Source organism: Andrena cerasifolii, chromosome 8 (assembly GCF_050908995.1).
Source record: "Andrena cerasifolii isolate SP2316 chromosome 8, iyAndCera1_principal, whole genome shotgun sequence".
NCBI classification, from domain to species: Eukaryota; Metazoa; Arthropoda; class Insecta; order Hymenoptera; family Andrenidae; genus Andrena; species Andrena cerasifolii.
The window spans coordinates 16511606-16538100 of NC_135125.1; the positions used below are offsets into that span (position 1 = coordinate 16511606).

The window sequence follows — 26495 nt, forward strand, 5'->3', positions numbered from 1 at the left end:
GCATTGACTAGCGTGGTAACCTAGATAACCGGAAGTGACACTGGTAAAGAATCTCAATGCGGTTGAATGACCATTAGGCAAAGAAATGTCAATTATAAATTTAAAAATTATTATACGCTTATAAATGGAGTGTAGTTGCACTTTTAATATCCTGTATTATTAGTTACTTGTATTAAGCAAACATTAATAAGTACAATTCTTATTAAAAGTATGCGGTCTGGGTTAGGTATTAGCCATTGATTCAACAATTCGGTGTTTCACTGGTTGGTTTACCCTAATGGAGAGGCATTTAACGACGATTAGTATCTGTCAGTGTCTATATTTGTATATTTTGTTCATAACATATATCTCATCATTGCAGTGAGGTTTATAAAAATGTTAAATAGCATATAAATATATTATCCCTACGTATTTACAGAGTATTCGTTATAAATAGCATGATATACAATCCTAATTATGAATTATTAGGACTATAAAAGAATAAATAATCTCATATTAGCAGGGACGATTATTAAAATAATTAATCGAATGAATGGACCCTTCGTTTTAGAAATGCCTTCGGCAGTATATTATATGTCCGCTACGTTTGATCTGTGTCGTGTAAATTGTTAAAAAAGGTTCATATTACAGGTACTTTGTATAATTCAACTATTTAGTGTGACGTACCCTTTCTTTTTATAGATTATTCATATTCTTAAAGCTACTATGCTGCGCTTGGGAAAAAATTTCATGTACCTAAGATGAAATGTTTTTAATTAGACTAGTTTTGTGCGATTAATAGTGTTTGGAGTTGCAACGCCCTTTTTGTTCGGTCGTATCCTAGGGCATGAAATTAACATGATTTTCCCGCAATTCCTCGCCTTTGATATTCCTGCTAATTATCGTACTGTTGTTTAATCGACATTCACATATTGCCCCGTGACTGTAGCTGTCTGATGATATCTTCGTCTGCCAGCGAAATCTTCATTTTCCTCGTTCAATTGGGTAGAACATGTTTCCACACCTGGGTGCACAGGTGTAACAACAATCTGCTCATAGTCGTAAACCTTTCTTCTGTAATTAAGGGCAGAGATATTGAGCTTTTCTTAAAATATCTCCCATCTAATTAATAACGCTGGTAATAATCACCCCATAAGCCTTAGTAACGACATCCTCGTCCACTTGAAAAATTTGAATTCCGATGAAACACCTGGTTTCACAGCGGGATTAGCGTGACCTACGTAACTCCAAACCAGAAAAACTACGACAATGTTGGCGATAGCGTAACCCCAGTGAACAAGAAACATGATAAGCACTTTTACCAGGCACTGTCAAATAAATACTCGCTATTATGTTGGTGAAATTCGCACGTCAGATGCGCGAGAAAGAATACTTACTCCTAACAATGAAAACCATCTATTACACAAAGGGCTGTACCAATTTCCTAGCTTACTGTGAATATGAACTTTTCGCTCGGAATTATCCACAGCGCTACCATTTTCATCGACGCTCGGCGAAGAATCTATGTAGACGTTATTCTCCGAAAGACTAGAATTTCTCTGTAAACAATCGAACGTACGTTTCCGTTTTACCGTGGCACGGTAAGCAGCTAAATATTTGCAAACACTTACAACAAGATTCTTATGCCTTATTCTTTCTGGGAACAAATTATCCAAATCGTTGTCAATCTCCGTTATTGAATTGTTTCGACTAACGTATCCATAATTACGATCGAATGTCGGGGACTGTGTTCGAAATCTTTGCTCCCGGATCAGCTGTATATCGAACGTTTGCGCGAGAGCGAAATATGCGTAATCCAAGCATGCGTATGTCAGGAGAAATGGCATTGTGACAATTGGCGCGAGTGTGTTGATCTGGCCGGTAATGATGAAGGTCAGTGTAACAACAGCGACCACTAACATCGCGTACACGGGCACTTTGTTCGGTCCTTTCTGAAAAGTTTTTATAACTTCGTTACCAAAGCAGTAGTTAAATATTTCAATAATAGACTAAATAATTAAAGTGTGCTCACTCCTCTTTGTAAACAGCTCATTCCTGGTATAACATTCTGACCAGCGATAGACTGAAGAACACGGGGCGTGCCGTACATAGCACCTAAACAACTGCTAAACGACGATACGTAAAGACCTGCCAAGAGCAATACTGAAATTGCTGATACCGTGGACGCTATCATGAAATTCGTCAGAAGTGTATTGCGAGTACAAGTTGCCGCCAGGAACATTGTGAAACATAGGTACAAAAGGGTTCTGGAATTGGATTATAAATTTAAGATTACTCTTCCGACGCTACGTGCGGTACGAACATTTTGAAATTATGATTTCTACCCGGTCCCTACTGCTGCCAGTGTGCCGTTAGGGATATCAGTGGATGGATGCTTCAAATCTCCGCTCATATTAATACCAGCTAGAACGCCGGTTACTGTGGGAAAGAAGACACCAAACACTGTGAACCAGCTGTATCCATTCTGATAGTCAGGGAAAGTGTTGTTCCATAAGTTTCCTGATAACCAGCCCTCGAAGCCAGCCTCTATAATATCCACAGCATCGCGTAGTCAGCCAGTTAATAGTATACATATCATATCTCACCTTACCAATGTTTACGTGAGTGAAACTTCCAACCATAAAGTCTACGCCGGCGAGAAGTAAAATTAGCAGAAGAATAAATTGAAGCTTTATAACCCATTTGACACCAGCGATATTGATAACAGACAACAAGATAACAGCTGCACAAGCGAAACCGCGCTCTGCCCAAGCAGATTCTAAGCCTACCAGACCAGCCATGGATTCTCCGAACCCTAGAACGTTGAGCGCGCAACCCACCGCCTAGAAGAAAGTTTTAAAGTAGGATTACTTTAAAACGGAGGATTCCGAGTAGTGTTATTATTACACTACGAACTGTCTCACCTGCCCGAAACAATATAGCAATCCGATAGATCCACCAAATCTTGATCCCAACACATGCGATAGTAGAAAATAAACTCCTCCGCTTTCGACTCTACATCGTTCGCATATTCCAACAGCAGACAACACCGATACCAATGCAATGCATACTAAAATTTCGAATAAATAATAATTAAGGGACACGTCCACATTCTAGGGCCTCTAAACTCAATTATTATTATTAGCATTACCTGTAGACAAAATTATTAGCACAGCATTAAGAACGCCAGCTTGACCTACTATCCACCCTGATCTTAAAAACACAATAACTCCAAAGATATTAATAAGACAAGATGTAAATACACCGTCCCAGGTACCAAATAATACGGGTTGCGAAATGAAAAAGTTTGATTTCCACCACGGATCGGAACTCTAAAAAGTATGGATATTCAGGAAAAATTGCACGCGTTACTTCTTTAAATATTCACTTACATATTCTTGAGCGAACAGTTCATTAGCTCCGGTTTGATACATTTCAGGCCCGAGTTCTTCGTACTCTCCATTGTCCCTGCGTGTTTCGTTAGTTCTTTGCGTTTCTGTATCGTGTAAACCGTATCTGGACCAATCGATATCTTTGTTGCTCGTAATGTTCCCGTTTGGTAACTGCTCGATTTCGCTCGACTCCATCCTTTCCTTCATATTAATGCGGTATTTTGTACGAGTGACTACTTTATATCAGTCTTCTCAGTTTCAGTTCCGGCTTTGTGAAAATAATGAATAATAAATTTGTACAGAGGTAAAAAAGTTTCCTCCACAGATCTTCATGGCTGCATTAGTTGTCAAAAATGTCAAGCAGCACTTTCGAAGCGAAATTTGATAGCTGCCCACGTGACTGGCGAAATAACAGTTTAGCTATTTTATTAGGTAGCAAGGTAAGAAATGTCAAATATACTTAATGCTTGTTAATTTTTAGTAGGTTAGGTTAGAATAGGACTGCTGCGTTTAAACGAAGCGATAGTGGTCATAGGCCTTCACAATGATATTGCGAAGTAGTAAATTCATTTTCTGCTCGGTTTATCAATCTCTTATATCACCCTTATCACCTCAAATGTATCACCTACTGGTGACGTGTTGTTCCACGATAGAACCACCATTTTTTATCTTACGGTATTAGCTATAAGCGATGTAGGAGTCGATTGCTTCATCTCTGCAATGCCTCGCGAAGTCTCTTTAACATGGAAATTTTACCAATCCTACTTGCCCCGGAATAGAACGTGTATTTATTAACGTAACAATGGAATTATAAAAAGAATTTAATATTACATAAACAGACATTTACACAGACACATCGAATTTAGAAAGCAGGATCTTTCCTGGTGCTCCATTAGAGTACTTGATCAATTGAAACGTGCGAGCATGGCTTGGATTTAAAATATACATTTATTCATATCAATTATAGATTATAAACAAATCATACGCACATAAATGTGTTAATCTAGAAATACATTCATCCGTGACACTCGTCCATCTCGCGAAGGTAGAAAATCCAGATGAGTTCAGGATTTATCGAGGTCATTGTTCGTTCGTAACATATCGCCTGTGCGCAATCCGAGAATACCGCTAAACACTCTTCATTCATGTACCCTCATCGACACATTCTCGCCACACGAAACATACGTTTTTTTCGCTTCTTATGAGAATCGACTTCAGTGTAATATAACAATAATTGATAGTTCTATCTCACGAAATATTAATTTGTGTATTTACAATAGTATTCATATTCCCCTCCTCCACTTTTCGCCGTTGCTGAACTTGGTCATTTCTCGACCGCTCACGCCACACGTGCCGATCCCAACTCGGCCGTTCACGTTTTCAGGCGTCGCGAATATGCTTTTCTTAATTACTCCCTTTTTCGAAGACTGCACAAATATTGCGAGAAACAGAATGTTAATAATCGTCCAATTTGTTTAGATGTTTAAAATATTTAAACGCTACCGTACCTTGTTAGTAAATGCTAGCCATTTGTTCTTCTCCATCTCGCGTTCCTCCTCGAGCTCCTTAAATCGCTGGAGCTTCCTCTGTTTCTTTTTCTTCAGGTATTCTCTCTGTTTATTGGGATCTGAGCCTGCAACCGCAGCAGCTTGCATTTTTCTGTAAATCAACGAACCTATCACATATACAATTATTAAGTATCAACCACTATTAGAACAATATACTGTTATAGAAACTGTCTGTCTTTTTCGCTGATTATAAAAATCTTAACGATTCTGTAATGAATATACAACGACATTAATTATCATAATATTCCCTAATGCTACAAAGCGCAGTATAATAGTAAGGATTATGAAACATTTAATTATACAATCCTAAAAACAGAAGAGACATATAATAGTATTTGTGGATAGAAGAAACATTTCAACGATAGTCTATTATTTTCTGTTACCTTTTCCTGGATTCCGGCGATGTACACAAACAGTGCGACATCAAGAGATAAATGAACGATAATGGAATTTCAGATCAAGGCGCATGGAACGGTGAAGTGATTATCAGGACCAATTGGGGATAAAAAGACGAGGAGAAAAATGAACAATTAGTAATCATGGTTTCTAACAAGATTTATCCAACAATGTTTCTCAAAAAGCTGATATATGTTGAATATTGTAAAGGAGAATCATGTTAAGGGGTAATGGCACTGTAGAACCCGGAAAGGCAGCCTGATTTTCAAAATTTTTTATGCGAGTATAGCGAATGGAATACAAAATCTGTTTCAAGGCCTTTATTGTACATACCTTCAAGTATGATCACAATTTTTTTTACACAAAATGGCGGCGCCACGGTTCAATTAAAGAAGCTTCTTTCGGCCGGAAAGATTTCTTCTTCAATTTTTGACCCAGAACAAAAAACCAAACATTTTTTAGTTCTATATAAGATTATCTCGGGAAACACACGAGGAAATGAAAAAATACTGTTTTTTGTAAGAATGCTGCGTGATTGAACAAAAAGTGACGTGAAAAATTGTTGAAACGTTTTGTTCAATCATGCGGCATTCTTACGAAAAAGTTTTTTTTTTTTTTTTTAAATTCCCTCGTGTAATTCCCGAGATAATCTTATATAGAATTAAAAAATTGTTGGTTTTTTGTTCCGAGTCAAAAATTGAATGACAAATCTTTCCGGCCGCGGAACCATGTTTTTTAGAAGTAGCTTCTTTCGTCGAGCTGTGGCGCCGCCATTTTATATTTAAAAATTTTTTAAAAAATTGTGAGCATACTTCAAGGTATGTGCAATAAAGGCCTTCAAACAGATTTTGTATTCTATTCACTATTCTCGCATAAATAAATCTGAAAATCAGGCTGCTCCTCCGAGCTCTACAGTGGCATTACCCCTTAATGGTAAAACAACTACCACTGAAGAAAATCCAACAACGTACTTTGATTTCTGATCTGCCCAATCTGACGCTGGCCTTTTGGCCACTGACTTTAGCTGACTAAGCATCGTGACATCTGTGTTTTTATACTCGTTGAACGTTACGTTAACGACGCCATCCTCGCTAATCGCATCTATGGTCGCCTCGTAATATCTGAAACATTTCATCCTTACTTCGACTGAAACTGTATTCATTGCTTAACGCTAAAGACATTCGAATCTCCCTCGACAGATAAGTATGGCCGTGCTTACGTAAATGACAATTACTTACTTTCCATCCTCGCTCCAGGGTGCCATGCACTGATCACCAACCTTCCACTTGTTGGCCAGAACTGCAAGTAAAATAGGATCTTTAGCATCCATGCCATTGGCTTGCCTTTTTTCCTGTTGTTGTGATTTAATTAAATCATGTGTCAGCTCTATTACTTCCTCGAGATCAATTTTCAATTTCAGTAGTTCTTCGTTAGTGGGATCCGTGGTGAGCGCTGCTTCCACCTGTAACGTTAAATAGCAGTATACACTTAACATTGCAGATCGTAAACACGGAAGGGATCTCCTAAAATGGACTCGCCACTCCACCATTTGTGTAAGGTTAAGCAAAAAACAAAAGCCTCACCTGCTGGAGCTGCAGTTTGTAATTCTGTAAATCGTCCATCTCGAGCCTTGAACGAACAGTGTACTAGCAAATGCGAAAGTAACGTCTACCAAGCGTTCTTTCCTTCCCTAATACTACTGTCAGAAACGCAAGTAAAAGCGAACACTGGTGAACACCCTCCTGCACCCTCCACACTATGTATATACCTATATATATATATATATATATATACACAGGATTGTGCGATGAACGCGAAACAATTCGCAAGATGGCTCTCCTACAGCGCGGAAATTACAAAACAGTAAAACCAAGTAAAACTGAACGTCTGAAATTTGTTTCTTTCGCGTCGCGTTCAAGATTAAATCTATATTATATGTTAAACTTATCGAATCGTTTCACGCTATCGGAAATGCACGTAGCGTTTTAGGAAAGGGCATCGTCCTCTTTATTATCCGCCATGCATTTGTAGTAGTAAGAAACGAGCTAATCACCGGCTTCTATACGTACATTCATACATGCAGTACATGCATATTCACATTGAGCATCTGATATCTATATGCCGTGTGGTAGCGACAGTGCCTAATTGCAGACACATTTTTAATTACAGCTATTTGACAGTTGGCAGAAAACATAAGTCATGGCATATCCAGTAATTACTTGTTTTTATATTTTAGATAAAAGAAGTGCAAATGTTTAACATTTTAACCTGAATAAATTAAGCAATCATTGTCATTCTTTAATGTAATTTGACTGCATTATGCATCCCTATTTACTTTGCTTGTTTACAATATATTAATTACATTATTATGTAAGGTTACAGTTTCCATTCTGTTTTGCTGGTTTAAAGTGTGTTATTGAATTTGTAGGCGACTATGTTCGGAGAAACTAATTCTCAGGTACAAGTGAGTCCAGAGGTGCAACAGTGGTTCGTTGCCGTCGACAGGGATGGTAGCGGAAGAATTACTGCTATGGAATTAAAAGCTGCATTGGCGAACGGACAAGGTGGCACATTTTCGGACACTGCTTGCAAGCTAATGATAGGTGTGCTCTTCGGATTAAAAATTTTCATTCTATCAATGAATAATGCTACTTTGTATTATGCGATTACTATAACGCTTTGAAATGTGTGGATCGTTCTTTTCAATAGGCATGTTTGATAAAGAGAAAAGTGGTACGATAGATTTGGTTGAATTTCAAGCTCTTTATAATTACATTAACGCGTGGCTGGGTGTGTTTCGTGGGTTCGACCATGATAATTCAGGAAGCATACAAGAGAACGAGTTGAACGCAGCTTTAACACAAATGGGGTATAGATTGAGTCCTGAATTTATTTCGTTCCTCATAAAAAAGAGTGACCCTGCTGGTCATTCCTCTATTACTATCGATCAGTTCATTGTGCTGTGTGTTCAGATTCAAAAATTCACAGGTAAGTGTAAATATATGAAAATTTATAATAGTAAGAAGCGCGATTATAAAATAGTTTACGATATATTGAAAGTTGAGTTATATGGTTGCAGATGCCTTTCGACAAAGAGACACAGAGCTAACTGGACAAATTACTATTGGATTCGAAGATTTTTTGGGTGTTACGCTGAATTGTAGCGTAGAGTAACACTTGCCCTTTCACCTGTTACTAATTTTAACGTTTGCTTGCAGTTTAATACTGCGAGTTCCATTTCTTTGAGGATTATAGATCGTGATCTTTTATAATTATATGAAAAACATAGGTTATATATTTTTCTAGGTATAGATATAATGAATTTTAAGCTAGTGCTTATACCACATATTTTGGTAGCCTAAGTTACCCTAAGTACACGTATGGATTTTTAACGCTTCTCCCATTGCGCACAAGTGTTTGAGCAATGATTACTCTGTTCATAAGCGAAACTAAACTTTATTCTCTCAGGGCTTAGTTAAATTTGTAATTTTTCTGTCCAAGAGAAAGTATTATAAAACTAGAAACTTGAATTCCCATACAACATTTTAAGATAGCGTAAAGAAATTTTAGAAAATTGTTACAGCTTTATTATAGCAAAACTCTGATTGCCTTATGTTAATAAAAAGTATTTTAAAAAGAAGTGTGCTTTTGTGTAGATGGCACCTGTGATGCCAGAATGAGGACGGGTTTCCTCGAGACGGAGCTGCTTGTCCGTGATGCTCGGCGCTTCGGACAACGTCGGGAAGACGAAAGAGAAAACGAATGTGTGTCTTTCTCTCTCGCTCTTGAAACGCTGTTCTACATTTTACTACAGAATCTCTCGTAGCTACCGTATTTCAATACGTTTCGGCTAGTTTTAGCGGACTCTTCATATTGTTTTCCCTCTGCACAGGCCCCAAAATGAAATCGAAACCTTTTTGAAAGAAAATTTCTGCAATGTCTGGGTTAGGTCTGGACAGTGTAGCTAGAACGAACCCATAGTTTAATGGCTTCCAGCCAGTAGTAAAAATAATGTTTTAAAAAAGATCTATAATCGTATGTAAAAAAATATATTTTTTATCACAATTCCTTGCAGTAATTGAAGTTTTCCTTGTTTGAGATGTTATAATAGAAAACCATTTTTCTATTGTAAGAATGAATTGAGCAGTGGATAAGGCTTCTTCAGGCAAAATTCCATTATCTACAGCAGTTTTTAATGCGCTCGCAGTCTTAGAAAAAAGAAGCAAATTGCCGCACCTACGTTCATTTTATCGAAATTTGAGGGGTCAATATCTTCTTTTCGGATATGATGCAGTAAGCGTTTTTCTTGGCCATTTAATATTTCGTGGTTCCACAAGCTTGCAACGTGTGATCCATCAACTGTATATTTTCGTAGGAAGTTTCTCCACATCGACATACGTCTCTGGTAAGTATATTTTTTGTCTTAAAAGAGCAGATTTCAAATTTTTCAATAAATGACAAGGGTCTGGTATAGTGAAAATTTCATGGCCGTTAAAAGTAAACGAATTTTGTCGTTTTCCGAATTTCGTAGCATTGATATTTAAAGATGTCCAGAGGCTCCTATTTCTCCACGTTTGGGGGCCACGTTTAGCGCACTGATTTGTATATACTACATATAGAGATGAGTGGTTTAGCGGCCCATACCCAGCAGGATATCGGTTAAGACCCCGCTGAGTGACCTCACAGTGTGAGGCTCACACCTAAGTCACACAGCAGTTTTTCGCAAATATCTCGGAGACGAAGGTCGAGCAGCGGTAACATGTATAGGAAAAAGTTGTTCAAAATCGTGTCCCCGACAACATGTCCAAAAATCATTGAAATCACGGATCAATGTGAAAAATCACCGCGGATATAATTTGTGGAAAAAGAATTAACACGCCGAGCGATAGAAACAAGGAGAGAAAAAAGGGTCGTGGATCCGTCGGAGCAAAGTTTTCGAGTTATCTTGAGAAGTTGGCTAGCCAAACTCGAAGCAAAGAGAGAAGCAAGGCAAATGTATGTGTACCCGAGTAAAGTTAATCGACGATAGGTTTTAATAAAAAGTATATTTTCTTCAACTTAATCGATGATCGTACACAAGCACGTACGTACAATCGAAAATCACCCAATTTTATTTCACCGCTCGTGTAACTTTCAAGGCGCATTCCGCCGCTAGGAGGGTATAGCGAACCAGCGAGGGTTCGCGATTTACGTTTAGTCATTCAACTTGCGGTTCGTGTGGCTCGTACAACGTACAGTAAGTAGTTTTGATTGTTCGCTCGGCTAATCGGCAATAGTGATACATACATATCGCAAAAGACCCGCGGTGGTATCGCTACTACGTCAATGTCACGCGTGCTACACGAAGGATTTCGAAAATAGAGCGGTACATTTGACGAGTTTGCCGTTGTTACTATCGCGATCACCAGCTTCGCCTCCATGAAATGGAAAACATTCTCTATTATTATCATAGCACTTGATCTTCTCGTAAGATCACCTCTAAGAAAGCGGTCAGTTTAAATTCGAATAGGTATATATACATAGTACTCTTTTGTATCGAACGAACTCTCGATCGTTACCCTTTTCTTATAGTGCTACATACGTGTGTATGTACATATCTACATGCATACATGCATACATACATACATATATACATACATACATACATACATACATACATACATACATACATACATACATATATACATACATACATACATACTGTCGCATCTATAGATAACAAATTATATTCGCGCGTATTTCGGAGACGGCACGTTTAGTAGGTATATATTATACCTAACGTTGTCCTATTATAAACGAGTACGTAGAGTAACCTTAAAGCGAAACTGTGTGTTGTTTTCTCGCAAATCCGATGACGACTAATCTACGCGTCAAAAACACAACAACAGCAACAACAGCAGCAGCAGCAACAACAACAACAACAACAACAACAACAACAATAGCAGCAGCAATAACAACAACAATAACAACAACAATATCGTTTGTCGCGCATGATTATCGACAAATGCTCTAAACGTGTCGTCGTTAAACAAACGATAAATATTGGCGCTTCCCAACTGCACTTGCGACATTTTTCGAAACTTTGCATCGTCCGCGAGGCCGCATACCTACACACATGTATGTAGAAGATACGTGTACACAAGTAAGTACCTGACCAAGACCCATGTATATGTACATATAAATCTCAACAACGAGGAGAGTTCGTAGAGTTTCCGACCGACAGCTGATGTCAGTTTTGCTTATCAAAGCCCGGTTTATTGGCAGTATTCTTAGAGGTAAATACATACGGCGCCAGGAAGCGACTACTCAAATCCGTTCTAGCGATCTTACTTGGATTCTCGTTTAATCATACATGTGTATTCATCATCGGTATACATACTCGTAGGATTGAATCGCTCGTTCCAAGTTTCTTCAACGCCCTACCTTTTCGTTAAAATGGTACGACCGCTAAGCGTTGCTCGTCATCTCATGGAAACGCGTTTACGATCCGAAACGAGTACGAGATGGGCGTTAGTCTCTAGTTGTAGAATCGATAATCAACAGCCATATCATTGTAATTTTAAATTACGAAAACATTCGCATTCGAGCGCGAAACGTAACATTGTCCGCAATTCTTACGACGTTTCACCTAGTATTAAGCTCGTAATCCCTCCACTTTGCGGTTAGTGGAAAGAGTAGAAATACTCGAGAAATCCCAAGTAGTTGTCTTTTGCAAACACAAAGAAACCCGCCGCGCATGTATAATAGTTGGACCGATTAAGAACTTTTGTGAATGTGTGTGTGTGTGCGTGTGTTTACGTACGAAAATATGCAACAACTCTTTCCAACGCCAACTTTGTTGAAAATTTCCAAAACAACCACCTCGTTTTCGTAAGCCAGAACGCGTTGGTCGATACGGTTTCCTCCAATAGTAGAGTAATTCGTACCTAATCAGCTGTGCTCACACGGGAAGCGAGGTAATACGCAGATTTTGGAAGCTGATGATACTCGCGACAAGGGGCTGGGCTTTTAGATGGCGCAAAAGCGTATAAAAGTCTCTAAAATAATTACATCACTATTAGTGCCATGTATATGTATATGTAGCGTGTACGTACATACAGCGTATAGCGATACGTTCCAGTCATAAGAAAGGTGTCGTGTGCGTGTCCATGTCCCTGAAACGATACGACGACAATCAAAGTACCAAAAATGCAGTCCACACTTGTTACATAACCACCACCACTACCGGCGGTGGTAGTAGTCTGTTTTACTTTTCGCTACTCGCGCGAATCGTAGAAAACCAACATCATACGCACGTATGTATGACATACGAAACCTTCGGAATGTGCAATATTAATCATTCGCAATGTTGCATCACACTTTATTCGTTACGAATCAAGTCCCCCCTGGAATTCACACACAGCGCGTGTGTGAAAATTACGAATAAAAAAGTATCAAGTCCCTCGTATGCCCGTTTAATGAAATCTGCGCGCCATCTCTTACGATTCGACGGTTCGCAAGTTCTTTTCCTGCCTCCACTTCTCTCCACTCTCCGATACCTACTCGATCGATTCGCACTAATATGTAACTCGTACTGGCGCGAGTACATGTTTGATTTTTTCGATTTCCGCCCAGAAGCAGATTTATCGCTCGCTTCTTCGGCATTGTTAACCTTCAGAGGGCCGGGATTCTATCATTGAAATTGTAAATTTTATTTACTTAAAATTTATACTACCAAAATGGCCGACAAAGTATCGAAATTCTTATGTGGCCACTATAGTGGCCAGCCCGGCCCTCTAAAGGTTAATAATGGCGCGATATACTGAAATGCGCAGAAATTTGGTGCGGAGTGGAGAGGGGAGGAGGTGCGATGAAAATCAGCGAAACTCGAGAAAGACAATAATAAAATCGGGTCGAGTGATTAACGACCATGTCATCCGCGCGTGCAAACGCAAAAGAGGCAATTCGGTCGTCTGTATTATTGCGTGGAACTGACGGAAGAACGATCGCTACCGGTCGACGCGGTATCAGAAAGCGGTAAGACAGAGGACGAAGTCGGCGGCGGTGGCGGCGAATCGGACGCAACGTAATGATCGCGAAAGATTTTCGACGATGACTGTGGCGGTGGCGATACAGCCACGTTAAGATTTTCCGGTAAAGGCGGTAATACGTTATTCTGAAAATGTCCCGATGTATTTCCGACCGGTTGATAGTTTGCTACCACAATAATCTTTCCGCTTCTGCTGCGAGCTTTTCCAACTCCAAAGTAACGGCTACTCGCCCAAATCACTTGCGTAAAATGACCTGCGAAAAAGGGAAATACATTTTACAAGAATGTTTACATATAACGCGACTATCGCGCGTAACACGGGAATAGGTTCACCTGCGTTCACATTGGCATGAAGTATATCCGGTTCTTTCAAGAAATCGTACTGTTTCACGGCAGAGTACCAATAGGACGCAACGTCTTGTCCAGTGACATCAGTAGGTACGGCACCACCGGGTCGGCAGTAAAGATTTTGCCCCACTTCCCGATCGTTTCTATAGTAGAAGGTATTCGTATGCGCCAAGTGATTTGCCCAAGTTTGCGCATACTCGCACAACTGCAAAGCAAACGATGATTCGTTAAACAAACAATTACGATTTTTGTACCTATAACTTGTGTGCGTAGGGGTAGGTGCGCGTATACGAACGTTAGGTACCTGTGGTGACATTGTTAACGGCGGTGCGTTGTGCCTTTGTCGATAAACATTGTGCCAGCACAAACATTCCGTAATAAATTCGCTGTCTCGCCAGTCGGTCTCCAGATCGTTACTATCGTGGGCGATACTCATCGGTCTGTTACTCAGAATCTACCACAGATAAATAACCAGGAGTTTTACACATATCGTATAATACGAGACGTTCGTTGCCCCTCACCTTTTTCAACAGCTTTGGTCGATTATCGAGCTGCTCGGGTCTATCGTTACTCAAGCCCAAAGAACCGGAGGCCGATCCAGCAGAGGTGTCCGAAATTCGAGTGGCTTTATACAACTTGGATTGCTCCACCCTTTTTCGAAGATTTTCCAATGCTCTCGCTTCCTCTCTTTTTCTAGAAGGAGGCCAATTTGCGTTCGAAGTGTGTATCATGCTAATGCCAACGCACGGCGAGTCCTAAAACATGAAAACAAAAACCAAACATCGTTGGTCCAACAAGTTTCATTTTTTCATCGAATCCTCGTGGATCTTGTTGCACCTACGTGTGTATGCATATTGTCTTTTAGAAGAATCGAGATAAACGAGAATAATTATTATTATGTATTTACAGCAAAGCGCAACGAACGTTAAACGGAAACGAAAAGGGTGGGCAGCGTTAAAATAAAACGGTCGAATCGCAACAAGATGAAACGAAACGCTCGCGATGGGCTACAGAACATCAAAGCATCACGAGCGCATAGATGCGCGGAAAGAAGTCGCGCATTTTCTCTTTCATCAAAGGTAGTATACATATACATACACGCATACCTGACAAGAAAACGGAATTTTATAAAGCTTCGCGAGAGTACGTACGTAGCTTAGGAGCCGAACAAGGAGTTGACGAGGAAATTCGCGGGCATTATCGAGACCCCGGCATTATCGACACCAGATACATACATACGTAGGTAGGGGTACTCGAGTAGTTCCGTACGTTCCTTACGAGAAAACATAACGGACCGCAAAACGAAGCAAAGAAGGCGTAAAATTATACGTTACAAGAAAGAGGAGGAGGAGGAGGAGGAGGACAGACACGATACTTGACCTTTTGATGATTAGCATTGACGAGATTAAAATCCGTCGAGTGTGCCGTTTGCCCGAGTAAACGACGGCTCGCGGTACACCGATTACGATTTATCATCTCTTTCTGAATAGCGTATTCGATAAAATAACTTTCCACTTGCATGTTATCGCGATGGGATGGCGGTAAAAGTTCCGTAGTTTCCTCCGCAGCGTCGAAAGCACAATTCATTTCGTTCAACTCCATCGCGTTCTTTTTTCTTTTTGCAACTGATCGCGCAATTGTCCGTAATTTATCGTAATTTTTCTTATTACGGTGAACCGCGACTACCGGGTGCCGACCGACGACTACCGCTGACGAACCACCCTAGACTACTCGTTATTCTCCCATCACCACTACACTTGCGCGCTCTCCGCGTAGGGGCTGTAGTCGCGTCGTCGCGTGAGCGCCCAAAGTACCTACTCGTGCGCCTTCCGAATGCGCCGATCCCAACACACACACACACACACACACACACGTTCACGCCTCCGTGCACATTAGAGCCGAAATTTTGGCACACACGTGTGCACGCTGCGGCATCTTAACTGCAAACTTTACCGCATTTAATCAGCTCACGTGCACAATTCTTCGTTCGTGATACTTGGCCATGCTTTATCTCCCTTCTTTATCGTAGCATCTTCTCATCTACATTTAACAGAGATTTCTGTGAAGAAATGCGACGAATAGATATCATCTTTGTAAAATTCGTTTCGACTTTCCGATAAAGCTGTATCATTGCACAATCGAGAAATCTTTTTACACCCACTACTTTCCGATGCAAGTTTCGTAACCACTTGGAAAAAGGTGCGTCATCATATAGGTACCTCGAAACAGTACAAATGATGCCATTTTTCATAAATCATCCCAGTGGTTAATCTAAACTTGAAAATGCCGCGCTAAACTGTAATTTTAGCAACTTTTACATTAGTGTATTAAACTATATCTACGACGATGAAATCTACAACAAAAATCTCTGCAATTTTGCTGATGTTACTCGTCGCGACATAATCCAGTTATCCGTATTACACCGCCGCGGTCGATAAACCTACACTACCAATTCTATACGAAATAATATCGATCGTCCGAGGCTCGCTACGCGAATATGCCGAGGACGGGGACTCGCGAATAATCGCGTGCCGATCGCAGTTCTCCTTCTATGCAAAATTTAAACAAATTTTTCTGCTTTCTCCATGTACGGTCTGTCTTGTTCCGTACTTTTATTACTTTCGACACCCAGCGTGTTTTACATTCCCTGCACAAACAACTGATCGAAAAATGGTATCCAATGTTTCGGGCCTAGAGTCAGAGACACGCGCGCGCGCACACACACAGGGTGAGAGAGGGGGGGAGGGCAGGGGAGGGCAGGAGGGAGGATATCTGCAACGGTACTGCAGATATTACCGTCCACCTACGCACTATAGTTCTCATCAGGTGCTACCAACTCGTTGACTGTAGAGTGTATCAATACGAGCGACAAGGATAAAAGCATTCAACCAGACTAATTGTATAAACATTATTCGTCAAGTACCGTAGGTTTGATTTGCACGGGGACGCCGCGCGAGACACGGTACGGAGAACGGTATGCCTATCTACTCGCACAAGATTCTGTGGCGACTCGTTCGAATTTCAAACTTTTGTCTGACGAAATTTCGTCGACTTTTGTAAGGTATCAGTGTAAAAGTCGAAGAAATTTTCTTGGATCGAAAGTCAGAATTTGAAACGAGTCGATAGGACTATACTGACAGAACAGCCACGGGAGAACCCCCGGCGTGACTAAAGAGGACTCGCGTTGTTTTCAGAGGTATTTTCCACCTCAAAATCTGTTTCGGAAGCATCAGTAATTTCAAAAGTACGCGCTAATGTCGGCACTATCGATAGAGATTCCGATGGTTGGACCATCGCCCATCGATATAGTTATCGATAGTTGTCGCGATAGTGATGGTACGATGTAACACATTTTTTATATTACCTGATATTACCAGAGACGAGGTATAGATACACACACACACACACACACACACACACACACACACACCAGGTATAAGATAGACTTGACTCCAATGTAATTCGTTGTCACACGCTTGGGGGTCTCGCGAGCTCCCTTTTAATTTTAGTGTCACCACCCAAACGGTGTTACCGACCCATAATTCGAGGACTGAATTTAGCGGCCTCTGCTCATGAACAGCTTCCATCTTGGCAACTACTCTGAAATGCGTAGAACGTGCATGTATACGTGTGACTTATTTAGAGTGTGAGTTTGATATAGAGGGCGGGCTTTCGCAACGCTACGCTTTGACTAGGTTTGTCAACGACTCACGCGGATTTCTCTCTGAAAATCCATTTCGGGGATTAAGATAGTATGGCGCTAAAAAATGCTATTTCTTTAAAGCCCGTGCAAGCAATAAATTGCAAGATTACATTGTGTATTAGTACTTTGCGCGTAGTAGAACCCTTTCACGTACCGTACGCCGAAAAGTATTAAAAATTATCGAACAAAATGATTGCTGTAGCGAGCATAGTGACCACGAATACATACTTATTGTTAGTACTCGTGAATAGTAACATTATGCGTGTGCTTCCAAATTATACATATACTTCTCGTTTAATACGCACAGAAAAATGCAATATATATATATATGTATTAAATTCGAGATAAAAGTCTTAGTATGGCGTTTTAAACATTCTAAACTATTTTTTCTTTAATTTCACAATCATTCGAGATGCTTAATGATTTGGTTACGCTTCTTAAGTTTAAATCTTTCGTATAAGTTATCTTATTAATAGTTATTACCTTCGAGTCATTAGATTCTCCGAATAAAACATGAATAGGCAGTCTCTCTACGGGCCTCAAAACGCTGCAACCTCCTCGTAGTGAGATCTGGTAATTGGTGAGAATAGAGCCGTTGCGATTGCTGCGATTGTCAAATATCCTAAGTAGTTAGATACAAGAATTTCTTTAACTTGTAATACTTTGATACAGTGTAAAACTAAATGTATCTCGAAATGTTCGATTAAATCCTTCCTTTCCTTTCTTCCACATATATAAATATATGTATAAAATAAAGATACGTGGAATTCTCAAGATACGTGAAATATTGGAGTTCAATGACGACGTTCACCAAAGTCCGGGGACGGATCGGACGGAAGAACTATTGAAATGCCATAGTATATCTTAATGTATTATTTCCATCGATTACTGGAATAGGTGGGAGGTCGTTCATCAAGATTCTACTGCAATACACTAACAATAAGTATCTGGACATATAGGTATACATAGAAAGAGCAGCGTGCATGGCTACAGCCGCGAAAAGTACATATTTTGCAAGGGACATTGCGATATAGGATTATCTCTACCCTTAAGAAATTTCACGTTCCATAGTAAACAGTTGAGGTCGACCGCAACCTCTACCAATGTGACAACATTGACGACAGGTGTAAGCCACGCAGTTCAACGTTAACCGCGGCAGCGATCGGATCAGTGAACGTGCCTACATATTATTTCGTGATTTCTCGATTCGTGCATTAATTTCATCGCGATTACTGGACTATGTGGGAGATCGTTCAACAAGATTTTACTACATTACACTCAGTGCCCCCAGAGGACTATTTTGGAAAGACTTTACTCGATTCCACACACATCTTTCCACTACTGAGAGATGTTTAAAAACATGAACTGCTTTTGTAATCGTGTGCAATGCGATTGTAGAATCAGTGCTTATTTCGCGATAAAGTATTTCATAGTGCACAATGGTCCTGCGTGTTAGTAATGTGAACGCGAAAGTAAAGTCAGTGTTTTAACGCATCTAGAATTAATTCAGAGCACCAGTGCTCCTATTGCTTTTTCATCGTGAAAGTAATGTGACATATTTGGAAGTTGGACACATTCTATTTGGTACTGCTAAAAGGGGGTGCATGTCTGCATAGATAGCAGTCAGACTATTTTCAACGAACGGTGAGTGATACTTTTTCATTCTTTCAATTTTTCTGCATGCTATTGAACAAAACGATTGCTGTATTCGTATTATTGTTAATATTCGTGAATAGTAACATTTAATGTGTGTGTGTTTCCAAATGTTTAATACACGTAGAAAAATACAATGAATAAATTTTAAATTCGCGCTAGGAGTTTTAATATCGTGTTTCAAACATTCTAAATTTCTTTTCTTTAATTTCACAATCATTCGGGATGCTTAATGTATCGAATACGAGTTACATTTCTGAAGTTGAACTCTTTCGTGTGAGTTCTTTCAAATCTTCTCTCTTAACAGTAATTACATTCGAGTCATTAGATTCGTTTAATAAACAATGACAGTCATTGTTGGTACTGCTTGGTCACTATGCTCGCTACTTTTGCTTGCCTAAATATAAAGACGCACTAGTGGCAATATTACGAGAAATCAAAAATGTCACTTTTACCACCTGATATCTCGACCTCGCATGGTCCCTTTATAAAATAATAGTATAATAATAAATGACTGCTGCCAAAGCAATCATTTATTCCAAAATTCTCCCCCTCCCCCCTGCATTAAACTAACTTTAAGCCACTAATCCAAAAATTTTATACATCGCGGAAGAACTTGCAAAGGTGCTTAGTTTTAACTAGCCATAGTCTTAGCAATACGTTTTAGTTTAAGAACTTTAGTCGTAAGACTTTTTCCAAATTTTCAAAAATGTATCGTAATGTGGTCGAATATGGACCAGAAATATTTCGTAGGTACATCCGCGTTGGTGTGCCTGGACTTGGTAACGTTTTCCAATGCATTGCGTCTTGCAAAACGTTACCGATCTAGTTTAAGGGTCCAGATCGAGCCAAACTTACATTCGGTGAGTTTGGTTCGGTTTAGATATCTAATCAGAATTTTATTCTCTTTCGGGTAGGTATTTCTTCGATGGTTTTGCATGATTTATTTCATTTCGTTGATTTCTTCGATGGTTTTGAACTCTGTACGTCCTTGGCGACGTATTCCACGTTACATCATGAAAGCATGTGTTCCACAAAAATAATCTTGTTGTTTATATAAATTTTTATGTTAAATAAATTTGTTTTGCGTTAAATAAATCTGAATATCATAGCAAGGTCAAAAGGCGTATGTGTTCGTGTATGTATCTTGTTTTGTTGTGATCCTTCTTTCTCGGTCGTTGCACGGAATACGTTTATAAAATGATTTTTAAATTGTTACGCTAACAGAATCATTTGTAACTCGCGGGTTTCGAATGACCTAATTTTACACTTTTCGAATTCTAATTCTAAATAATACATAATAAATAAAGTTAAATTAATTTTTAAAATTATACATAAAGTAGAAGTATAAGGAAGTAATTGAAGGTGAAAAGAGATTTCTTTATTGATAATAATTCCATAAACTTCAGTATTTAATAACATTGAAAGTTAGGTTATTGCTTGAAATCATTATACGTACACATTTAAGAAATTTCTACAATTTCAGCAGTCGCGATTCGTTTAAAATCTCTGCAATTTCAGAAGTCGCTATTCGTTTACAATCTCTACAATTTCAACAGTCGCTATTCGTTTACAATCTCTACAATTTCAGCAGTCGTACACATTTAAAAAATTTGTACAATTTCAGCAGATGGTACACATTTTAAAAGTTTCTACAAATACAGCAGTCGCTATTCGTTTACAATCTCTACAATTACAGCAGTCGCTATTCGTTTACAATCTCTACAATATCAGTAGTCGGTACACATTTAAAAAAATTCTACAATATCAGCAGTCGCTATTCGTATACAATCTCTACAATTTCAGCAGAAGTTACACATTTAAAAAATTTCTACACTTTTAACAGACGGTACACATTTAAAAAATTTCTACAATATCAGCAGTCGCTATTCGTTTACAATCTCTACAATTTCAGCAGTCGTACACATTTAACAAATTTCTACAATTACAGCAGTCGCGATTCGTTTATAATCTCTACAATTTCAGCAGTCGTGCACATTTAAAAAATTTGTACAATTTCAGCAGATGGTACACATTTTAAAAGTTTCTACAAATACAGCAGTCGCTATTCGTTTACAATCTCTACAATTACAGCAGTCGCTATTCGTTTACAATCTCTACAATATCAGTAGTCGTTACACATTTAAAAAAATTCTACAATATCAGCAGTCGCTATTCGTATACAATCTCTACAATTTCAGCAGACGTTACATATTTAAAAAATTTCTACAATTTCAGCAGTCGCTATTCGTTTACTATCTCTACAATTTCAGCAGACGTTACACATTTAAAAAATTTCTACAATTTCAGCAGTCGCTATTCGTTTACTATCTCTACAATTTCAGTAGTCGGTACACATTTAGAAAAATTCTACAATTTCAGCAGTCGCTATTCGTATACAATCTCTACAAATTCAGCAGACGTTACACATTTAAAAAATTTCTACAAAAACAGCAGTCGCTATTCGTTTACAATCTCTACAATTTCAGTAGTCGGTACACATTTAAAAAAATTCTACAATATCAGCAGTCGCTATTCGTATACAATCTCTACAATTTCAGCAGACGTTACACATTTAAAAAATTTCTACAATTTCAGCAGTCGCTATTCGTTTACTATCTCTACAATTTCAGCAGTCGTACACATTTAAAAAATTTCTACACTTTTAACAGACGGTACACATTTAAAAAATTTCTACAATTTCAGCAGTCGTGCACATTTAAAAAATTTGTACAATTTCAGCAGATGGTACACATTTTAAAAGTTTCTACAAATACAGCAGTCGCTATTCGTTTACAATCTATACAAGTACAGCAGTCGCTATTCGTTAAAAATCTCTACAATTTCAGTAGTCGGTACACAATTAAAAAAATTCTACAATATCAGCAGTCGCTATTCGTATACAATCTCTACAATTTCAGCAGACGTTACACATTTAAAAATTTCTACACTTTTTTAACAGACGGTACACATTTAACAAATTTCTACAATATCAGCAGTCGTGCACATTTAAAAAATTTGTACAATTTCAGCAGATGGTACACATTTTAAAAGTTTCTACAAATACAGCAGTCGCTATTCGTTTACAATCTCTACAATTACAGCAGTCGCTATTCGTTTACAATCTCTACAATTTCAGTAGTCGGTACACATTTAAAAAAATTCTACAATATCAGCAGTCGCTATTCGTATACAATCTCTACAATTACAGCAGTCGCTATTCGTTTACAATCTCTACAATTACAGCAGTCGCTATTTATTCGTTTACAATCTCTACAATTTCAGTAGTCGGTACACATTTAAAAAATTTCTACACTTTTAACAGACGGTACACATTTAAAAAATTTCTACAATATCAGCAGTCGTACACATTTCTAAAATTTCTACAATTTCTGCTGTCGTGCACATTTAAAAAATTTCTACAAATTCAGCAAAAGGTACACATTTAAAAAATTTCTACAATATCAGCAGTCGTACACATTTAAAAAATTTCTACAAATTCAGCAGAAGGTACACATTTAAAAAATTTCTACAATATCAGCAGTCGTACACATTTAAAAATTTCTACAATATCAGCAGTCGCTATTCATATACAATCTCTACAATTTCAGCATACGTTACACACTTAAAAATTTCTACACTTTTAACAGACGGTACACATTTAAAAAATTTCTACAAATTCAGCAGTCGTGCACATTTAAAAAATTTGTACAATTTCAGCAGATGGTACACATTTTAAAAGTTTCTACAAATACAGCAGTCGCTATTCGTTTACAATCTCTACAATTACAGCAGTCGCTATTCGTTTACATTCTCTACAATTTCAGTAGTCGGTACACATTTAAAAAAATTCTACAATATCAACAGTCGCTATTCGTATACAATCTCTACAATTTCAACAGACGTTACACATTTAAAAAATTTCTACACTTTTAACAGACGGTACACATTTAAAAAATTTCTACAATATCAGTAGTCGTACACATTTCTAAAATTTCTACAATTTCTGCTGTCGTGCACATTTGAAAAATTTCTACAAATTCAGCAGAAGGTACACATTTAAAAAATTTCTACAATATCAGCAGTCGTACACATTTAAAAAATTTCTACAAATTAGCAGAAGGTACACATTTAAAAAATTTCTACAATATCAGCAGTCGTACACATTTAAAAAATTTCTACAATTAAAGCAGTCGCTATTCGTTTACAATCTCTACAATTTGAGCAGTCGTTCACATTTATAAAATTTCTACAATTTCTGCTGTCGTGCACATTTAAAAAATTTGTACAAATTCAGCAGATGGTACACATTTTAAAAGTTTCTACAAATACAGCAGTCGCTATTCGTTTACAATCTCTACAAATACAGTAGTCGCTATTCGTTTACAATCTCTACAATTTTAGCAGTCATACACTTTTAAAAAATTTCTATAACTACAGCAGTCGCTTTTCGTTTACAATCATGTTTTTTTTACACTTTTTTATACTTTTCTTGTGTTTTTCTTATGCTTTTTATACTTTTTTCTACTTTTCTCAATTTTTTTTCTAATTTTTTCCACTTTTTTACTAGTTTCACCGGGTTCGTCCTGGGTTAGGTCTGGTTTTTCTTGCTTGTTTATGGGTTAGGTCTGGTTTTTCCTGCTTTTTTGTAACCCAGACCTCCCCCACAATGTTTTTTATACAATTTTTTCTAATTTTTTCAATTTTTTTTCTAATTTTTTCCACTTTTTTACTAGTTTCACCGGGTTCGTCCTGGGTTAGGTCTGGTTTTTCTTGCTTGTTTATGGGTTAGGTCTGGTTTTTCCTGCTTTTTTGTAACCCAGACCTCCCCCACAATGTTTTTTATACAATTTTTTCTAATTTTTTCAATTTTTTTTCTAATTTTTTCCACTTTTTTACTAGTTTCACCGGGTTCGTCCTGGGTTAGGTCTGGTTTTTCTTGCTTGTTTATGGGTTAGGTCTGGTTTTTCCTGCTTTTTTGTAACCCAGACCTCCCCCACAATGTTTTTTATACAATTTTTTCTAATTTTTTCAATTTTTTTTCTAATTTTTTCCACTTTTTTACTAGTTTCACCGGGTTCGTCCTGGGTTAGGTCTGGTTTTTCTTGCTTGTTTATGGGTTAGGTCTGGTTTTTCCTGCTTTTTTGTAACCCAGACCTCCCCCACAATGTTTTTTATACAATTTTTTCTAATTTTTTCAATTTTTTTTCTAATTTTTTCCACTTTTTTACTAGTTTCACCGGGTTCGTCCTGGGTTAGGTCTGGTTTTTCTTGCTTGTTTATGGGTTAGGTCTGGTTTTTCCTGCTTTTTTGTAACCCAGACCTCCCCCACAATGTTTTTTATACAATTTTTTCTAATTTTTTCAATTTTTTTTCTAATTTTTTCCACTTTTTTACTAGTTTCACCGGGTTCGTCCTGGGTTAGGTCTGGTTTTTCTTGCTTGTTTATGGGTTAGGTCTGGTTTTTCCTGCTTTTTTGTAACCCAGACCTCCCCCACAATGTTTTTTATACAATTTTTTCTAATTTTTTCAATTTTTTTTCTAATTTTTTCCACTTTTTTACTAGTTTCACCGGGTTCGTCCTGGGTTAGGTCTGGTTTTTCTTGCTTGTTTATGGGTTAGGTCTGGTTTTTCCTGCTTTTTTGTAACCCAGACCTCCCCCACAATGTTTTTTATACAATTTTTTCTAATTTTTTCAATTTTTTTTCTAATTTTTTCCACTTTTTTACTAGTTTCACCGGGTTCGTCCTGGGTTAGGTCTGGTTTTTCTTGCTTGTTTATGGGTTAGGTCTGGTTTTTCCTGCTTTTTTGTAACCCAGACCTCCCCCACAATGTTTTTTATACAATTTTTTCTAATTTTTTCAATTTTTTTTCTAATTTTTTCCACTTTTTTACTAGTTTCACCGGGTTCGTCCTGGGTTAGGTCTGGTTTTTCTTGCTTGTTTATGGGTTAGGTCTGGTTTTTCCTGCTTTTTTGTAACCCAGACCTCCCCCACAATGTTTTTTATACAATTTTTTCTAATTTTTTCAATTTTTTTTCTAATTTTTTCCACTTTTTTACTAGTTTCACCGGGTTCGTCCTGGGTTAGGTCTGGTTTTTCTTGCTTGTTTATGGGTTAGGTCTGGTTTTTCCTGCTTTTTTGTAACCCAGACCTCCCCCACAATGTTTTTTATACAATTTTTTCTAATTTTTTCAATTTTTTTTCTAATTTTTTCCACTTTTTTACTAGTTTCACCGGGTTCGTCCTGGGTTAGGTCTGGTTTTTCTTGCTTGTTTATGGGTTAGGTCTGGTTTTTCCTGCTTTTTTGTAACCCAGACCTCCCCCACAATGTTTTTTATACAATTTTTTCTAATTTTTTCAATTTTTTTTCTAATTTTTTCCACTTTTTTACTAGTTTCACCGGGTTCGTCCTGGGTTAGGTCTGGTTTTTCTTGCTTGTTTATGGGTTAGGTCTGGTTTTTCCTGCTTTTTTGTAACCCAGACCTCCCCCACAATGTTTTTTATACAATTTTTTCTAATTTTTTCAATTTTTTTTCTAATTTTTTCCACTTTTTTACTAGTTTCACCGGGTTCGTCCTGGGTTAGGTCTGGTTTTTCTTGCTTGTTTATGGGTTAGGTCTGGTTTTTCCTGCTTTTTTGTAACCCAGACCTCCCCCACAATGTTTTTTATACAATTTTTTCTAATTTTTTCAATTTTTTTTCTAATTTTTTCCACTTTTTTACTAGTTTCACCGGGTTCGTCCTGGGTTAGGTCTGGTTTTTCTTGCTTGTTTATGGGTTAGGTCTGGTTTTTCCTGCTTTTTTGTAACCCAGACCTCCCCCACAATGTTTTTTATACAATTTTTTCTAATTTTTTCAATTTTTTTTCTAATTTTTTCCACTTTTTTACTAGTTTCACCGGGTTCGTCCTGGGTTAGGTCTGGTTTTTCTTGCTTGTTTATGGGTTAGGTCTGGTTTTTCCTGCTTTTTTGTAACCCAGACCTCCCCCACAATGTTTTTTATACAATTTTTTCTAATTTTTTCAATTTTTTTTCTAATTTTTTCCACTTTTTTACTAGTTTCACCGGGTTCGTCCTGGGTTAGGTCTGGTTTTTCTTGCTTGTTTATGGGTTAGGTCTGGTTTTTCCTGCTTTTTTGTAACCCAGACCTCCCCCACAATGTTTTTTATACAATTTTTTCTAATTTTTTCAATTTTTTTTCTAATTTTTTCCACTTTTTTACTAGTTTCACCGGGTTCGTCCTGGGTTAGGTCTGGTTTTTCTTGCTTGTTTATGGGTTAGGTCTGGTTTTTCCTGCTTTTTTGTAACCCAGACCTCCCCCACAATGTTTTTTATACAATTTTTTCTAATTTTTTCAATTTTTTTTCTAATTTTTTCCACTTTTTTACTAGTTTCACCGGGTTCGTCCTGGGTTAGGTCTGGTTTT

The 26495-nt window shown here is 37.9% G+C and overlaps 4 protein-coding genes across 15 annotated transcripts; 1 reads left to right on the top strand and 3 right to left on the bottom strand.

Annotated features, from left to right (window-relative positions):
• Positions 1-303: 303 nt before the first annotated feature.
• Positions 304-3578, bottom strand: LOC143372754 (solute carrier family 12 member 8). 3 transcript variants are annotated; one of them, XM_076819297.1, is made up of 10 exons: positions 3372-3578; positions 3131-3311; positions 2904-3049; positions 2591-2822; positions 2325-2526; positions 2012-2246; positions 1611-1931; positions 1377-1538; positions 1129-1307; positions 304-1050 (listed from the first exon to the last, which is right to left on the bottom strand). In XM_076819297.1, exons 1-10 carry the CDS (start codon positions 3576-3578, stop codon positions 894-896), a joined length of 2022 nt encoding a protein of 673 aa, XP_076675412.1. In that variant the 3' UTR covers positions 304-893. The 3 variants fall into 3 exon arrangements, with proteins under 3 accessions (XP_076675412.1, XP_076675411.1, XP_076675410.1); XM_076819296.1 differs by having other exon boundaries at positions 304-1053; XM_076819295.1 differs by having other exon boundaries at positions 304-1053; positions 1377-1931.
• Positions 3579-3675: 97 nt separating this feature from the next.
• Positions 3676-8975, top strand: Pef (penta-EF-hand domain containing protein peflin). Of its 4 annotated transcripts, none has more exons than XM_076819301.1 (4): positions 3676-3811; positions 7764-7938; positions 8045-8323; positions 8415-8975. In XM_076819301.1, the coding sequence occupies exons 1-4, from the start codon at positions 3725-3727 to the stop codon at positions 8507-8509; spliced, it is 636 nt and encodes a 211-aa protein (XP_076675416.1). In that variant the 5' UTR covers positions 3676-3724; the 3' UTR covers positions 8510-8975. The 4 variants fall into 4 exon arrangements, with proteins under 4 accessions (XP_076675416.1, XP_076675417.1, XP_076675418.1 ...); XM_076819302.1 differs by lacking the exon at positions 3676-3811 and adding an exon at positions 6849-6893; XM_076819303.1 differs by lacking the exon at positions 3676-3811 and adding an exon at positions 7400-7546.
• On the bottom strand, positions 4301-7105 carry Spf30 (Splicing factor 30). Of its 2 annotated transcripts, none has more exons than XM_076819299.1 (5): positions 6919-7105; positions 6574-6797; positions 6307-6456; positions 4880-5030; positions 4301-4798 (listed from the first exon to the last, which is right to left on the bottom strand). In XM_076819299.1, the coding sequence occupies exons 1-5, from the start codon at positions 6955-6957 to the stop codon at positions 4655-4657; spliced, it is 708 nt and encodes a 235-aa protein (XP_076675414.1). In that variant the 5' UTR covers positions 6958-7105; the 3' UTR covers positions 4301-4654. The 2 variants fall into 2 exon arrangements, with proteins under 2 accessions (XP_076675414.1, XP_076675413.1); XM_076819298.1 differs by having other exon boundaries at positions 6307-6471.
• A 1386-nt stretch (positions 8976-10361) lies between the features above and the next one.
• LOC143372035 (GLIPR1-like protein 1) lies at positions 10362-15502 on the bottom strand. 6 transcript variants are annotated; one of them, XR_013086187.1, is made up of 6 exons: positions 15093-15502; positions 14234-14467; positions 14017-14166; positions 13698-13917; positions 11021-13618; positions 10362-10932 (listed from the first exon to the last, which is right to left on the bottom strand). XR_013086187.1 is itself a non-coding variant. In XM_076817837.1 (5 exons), the coding sequence occupies exons 1-5, from the start codon at positions 15312-15314 to the stop codon at positions 13293-13295; spliced, it is 1152 nt and encodes a 383-aa protein (XP_076673952.1). In that variant the 5' UTR covers positions 15315-15502; the 3' UTR covers positions 10362-13292. The 6 variants fall into 6 exon arrangements, 3 of the variants coding, with proteins under 3 accessions (XP_076673952.1, XP_076673953.1, XP_076673954.1); XR_013086186.1 differs by having other exon boundaries at positions 11013-13618; XR_013086185.1 differs by having other exon boundaries at positions 10985-13618.
• Positions 15503-26495: the final 10993 nt, after the last annotated feature.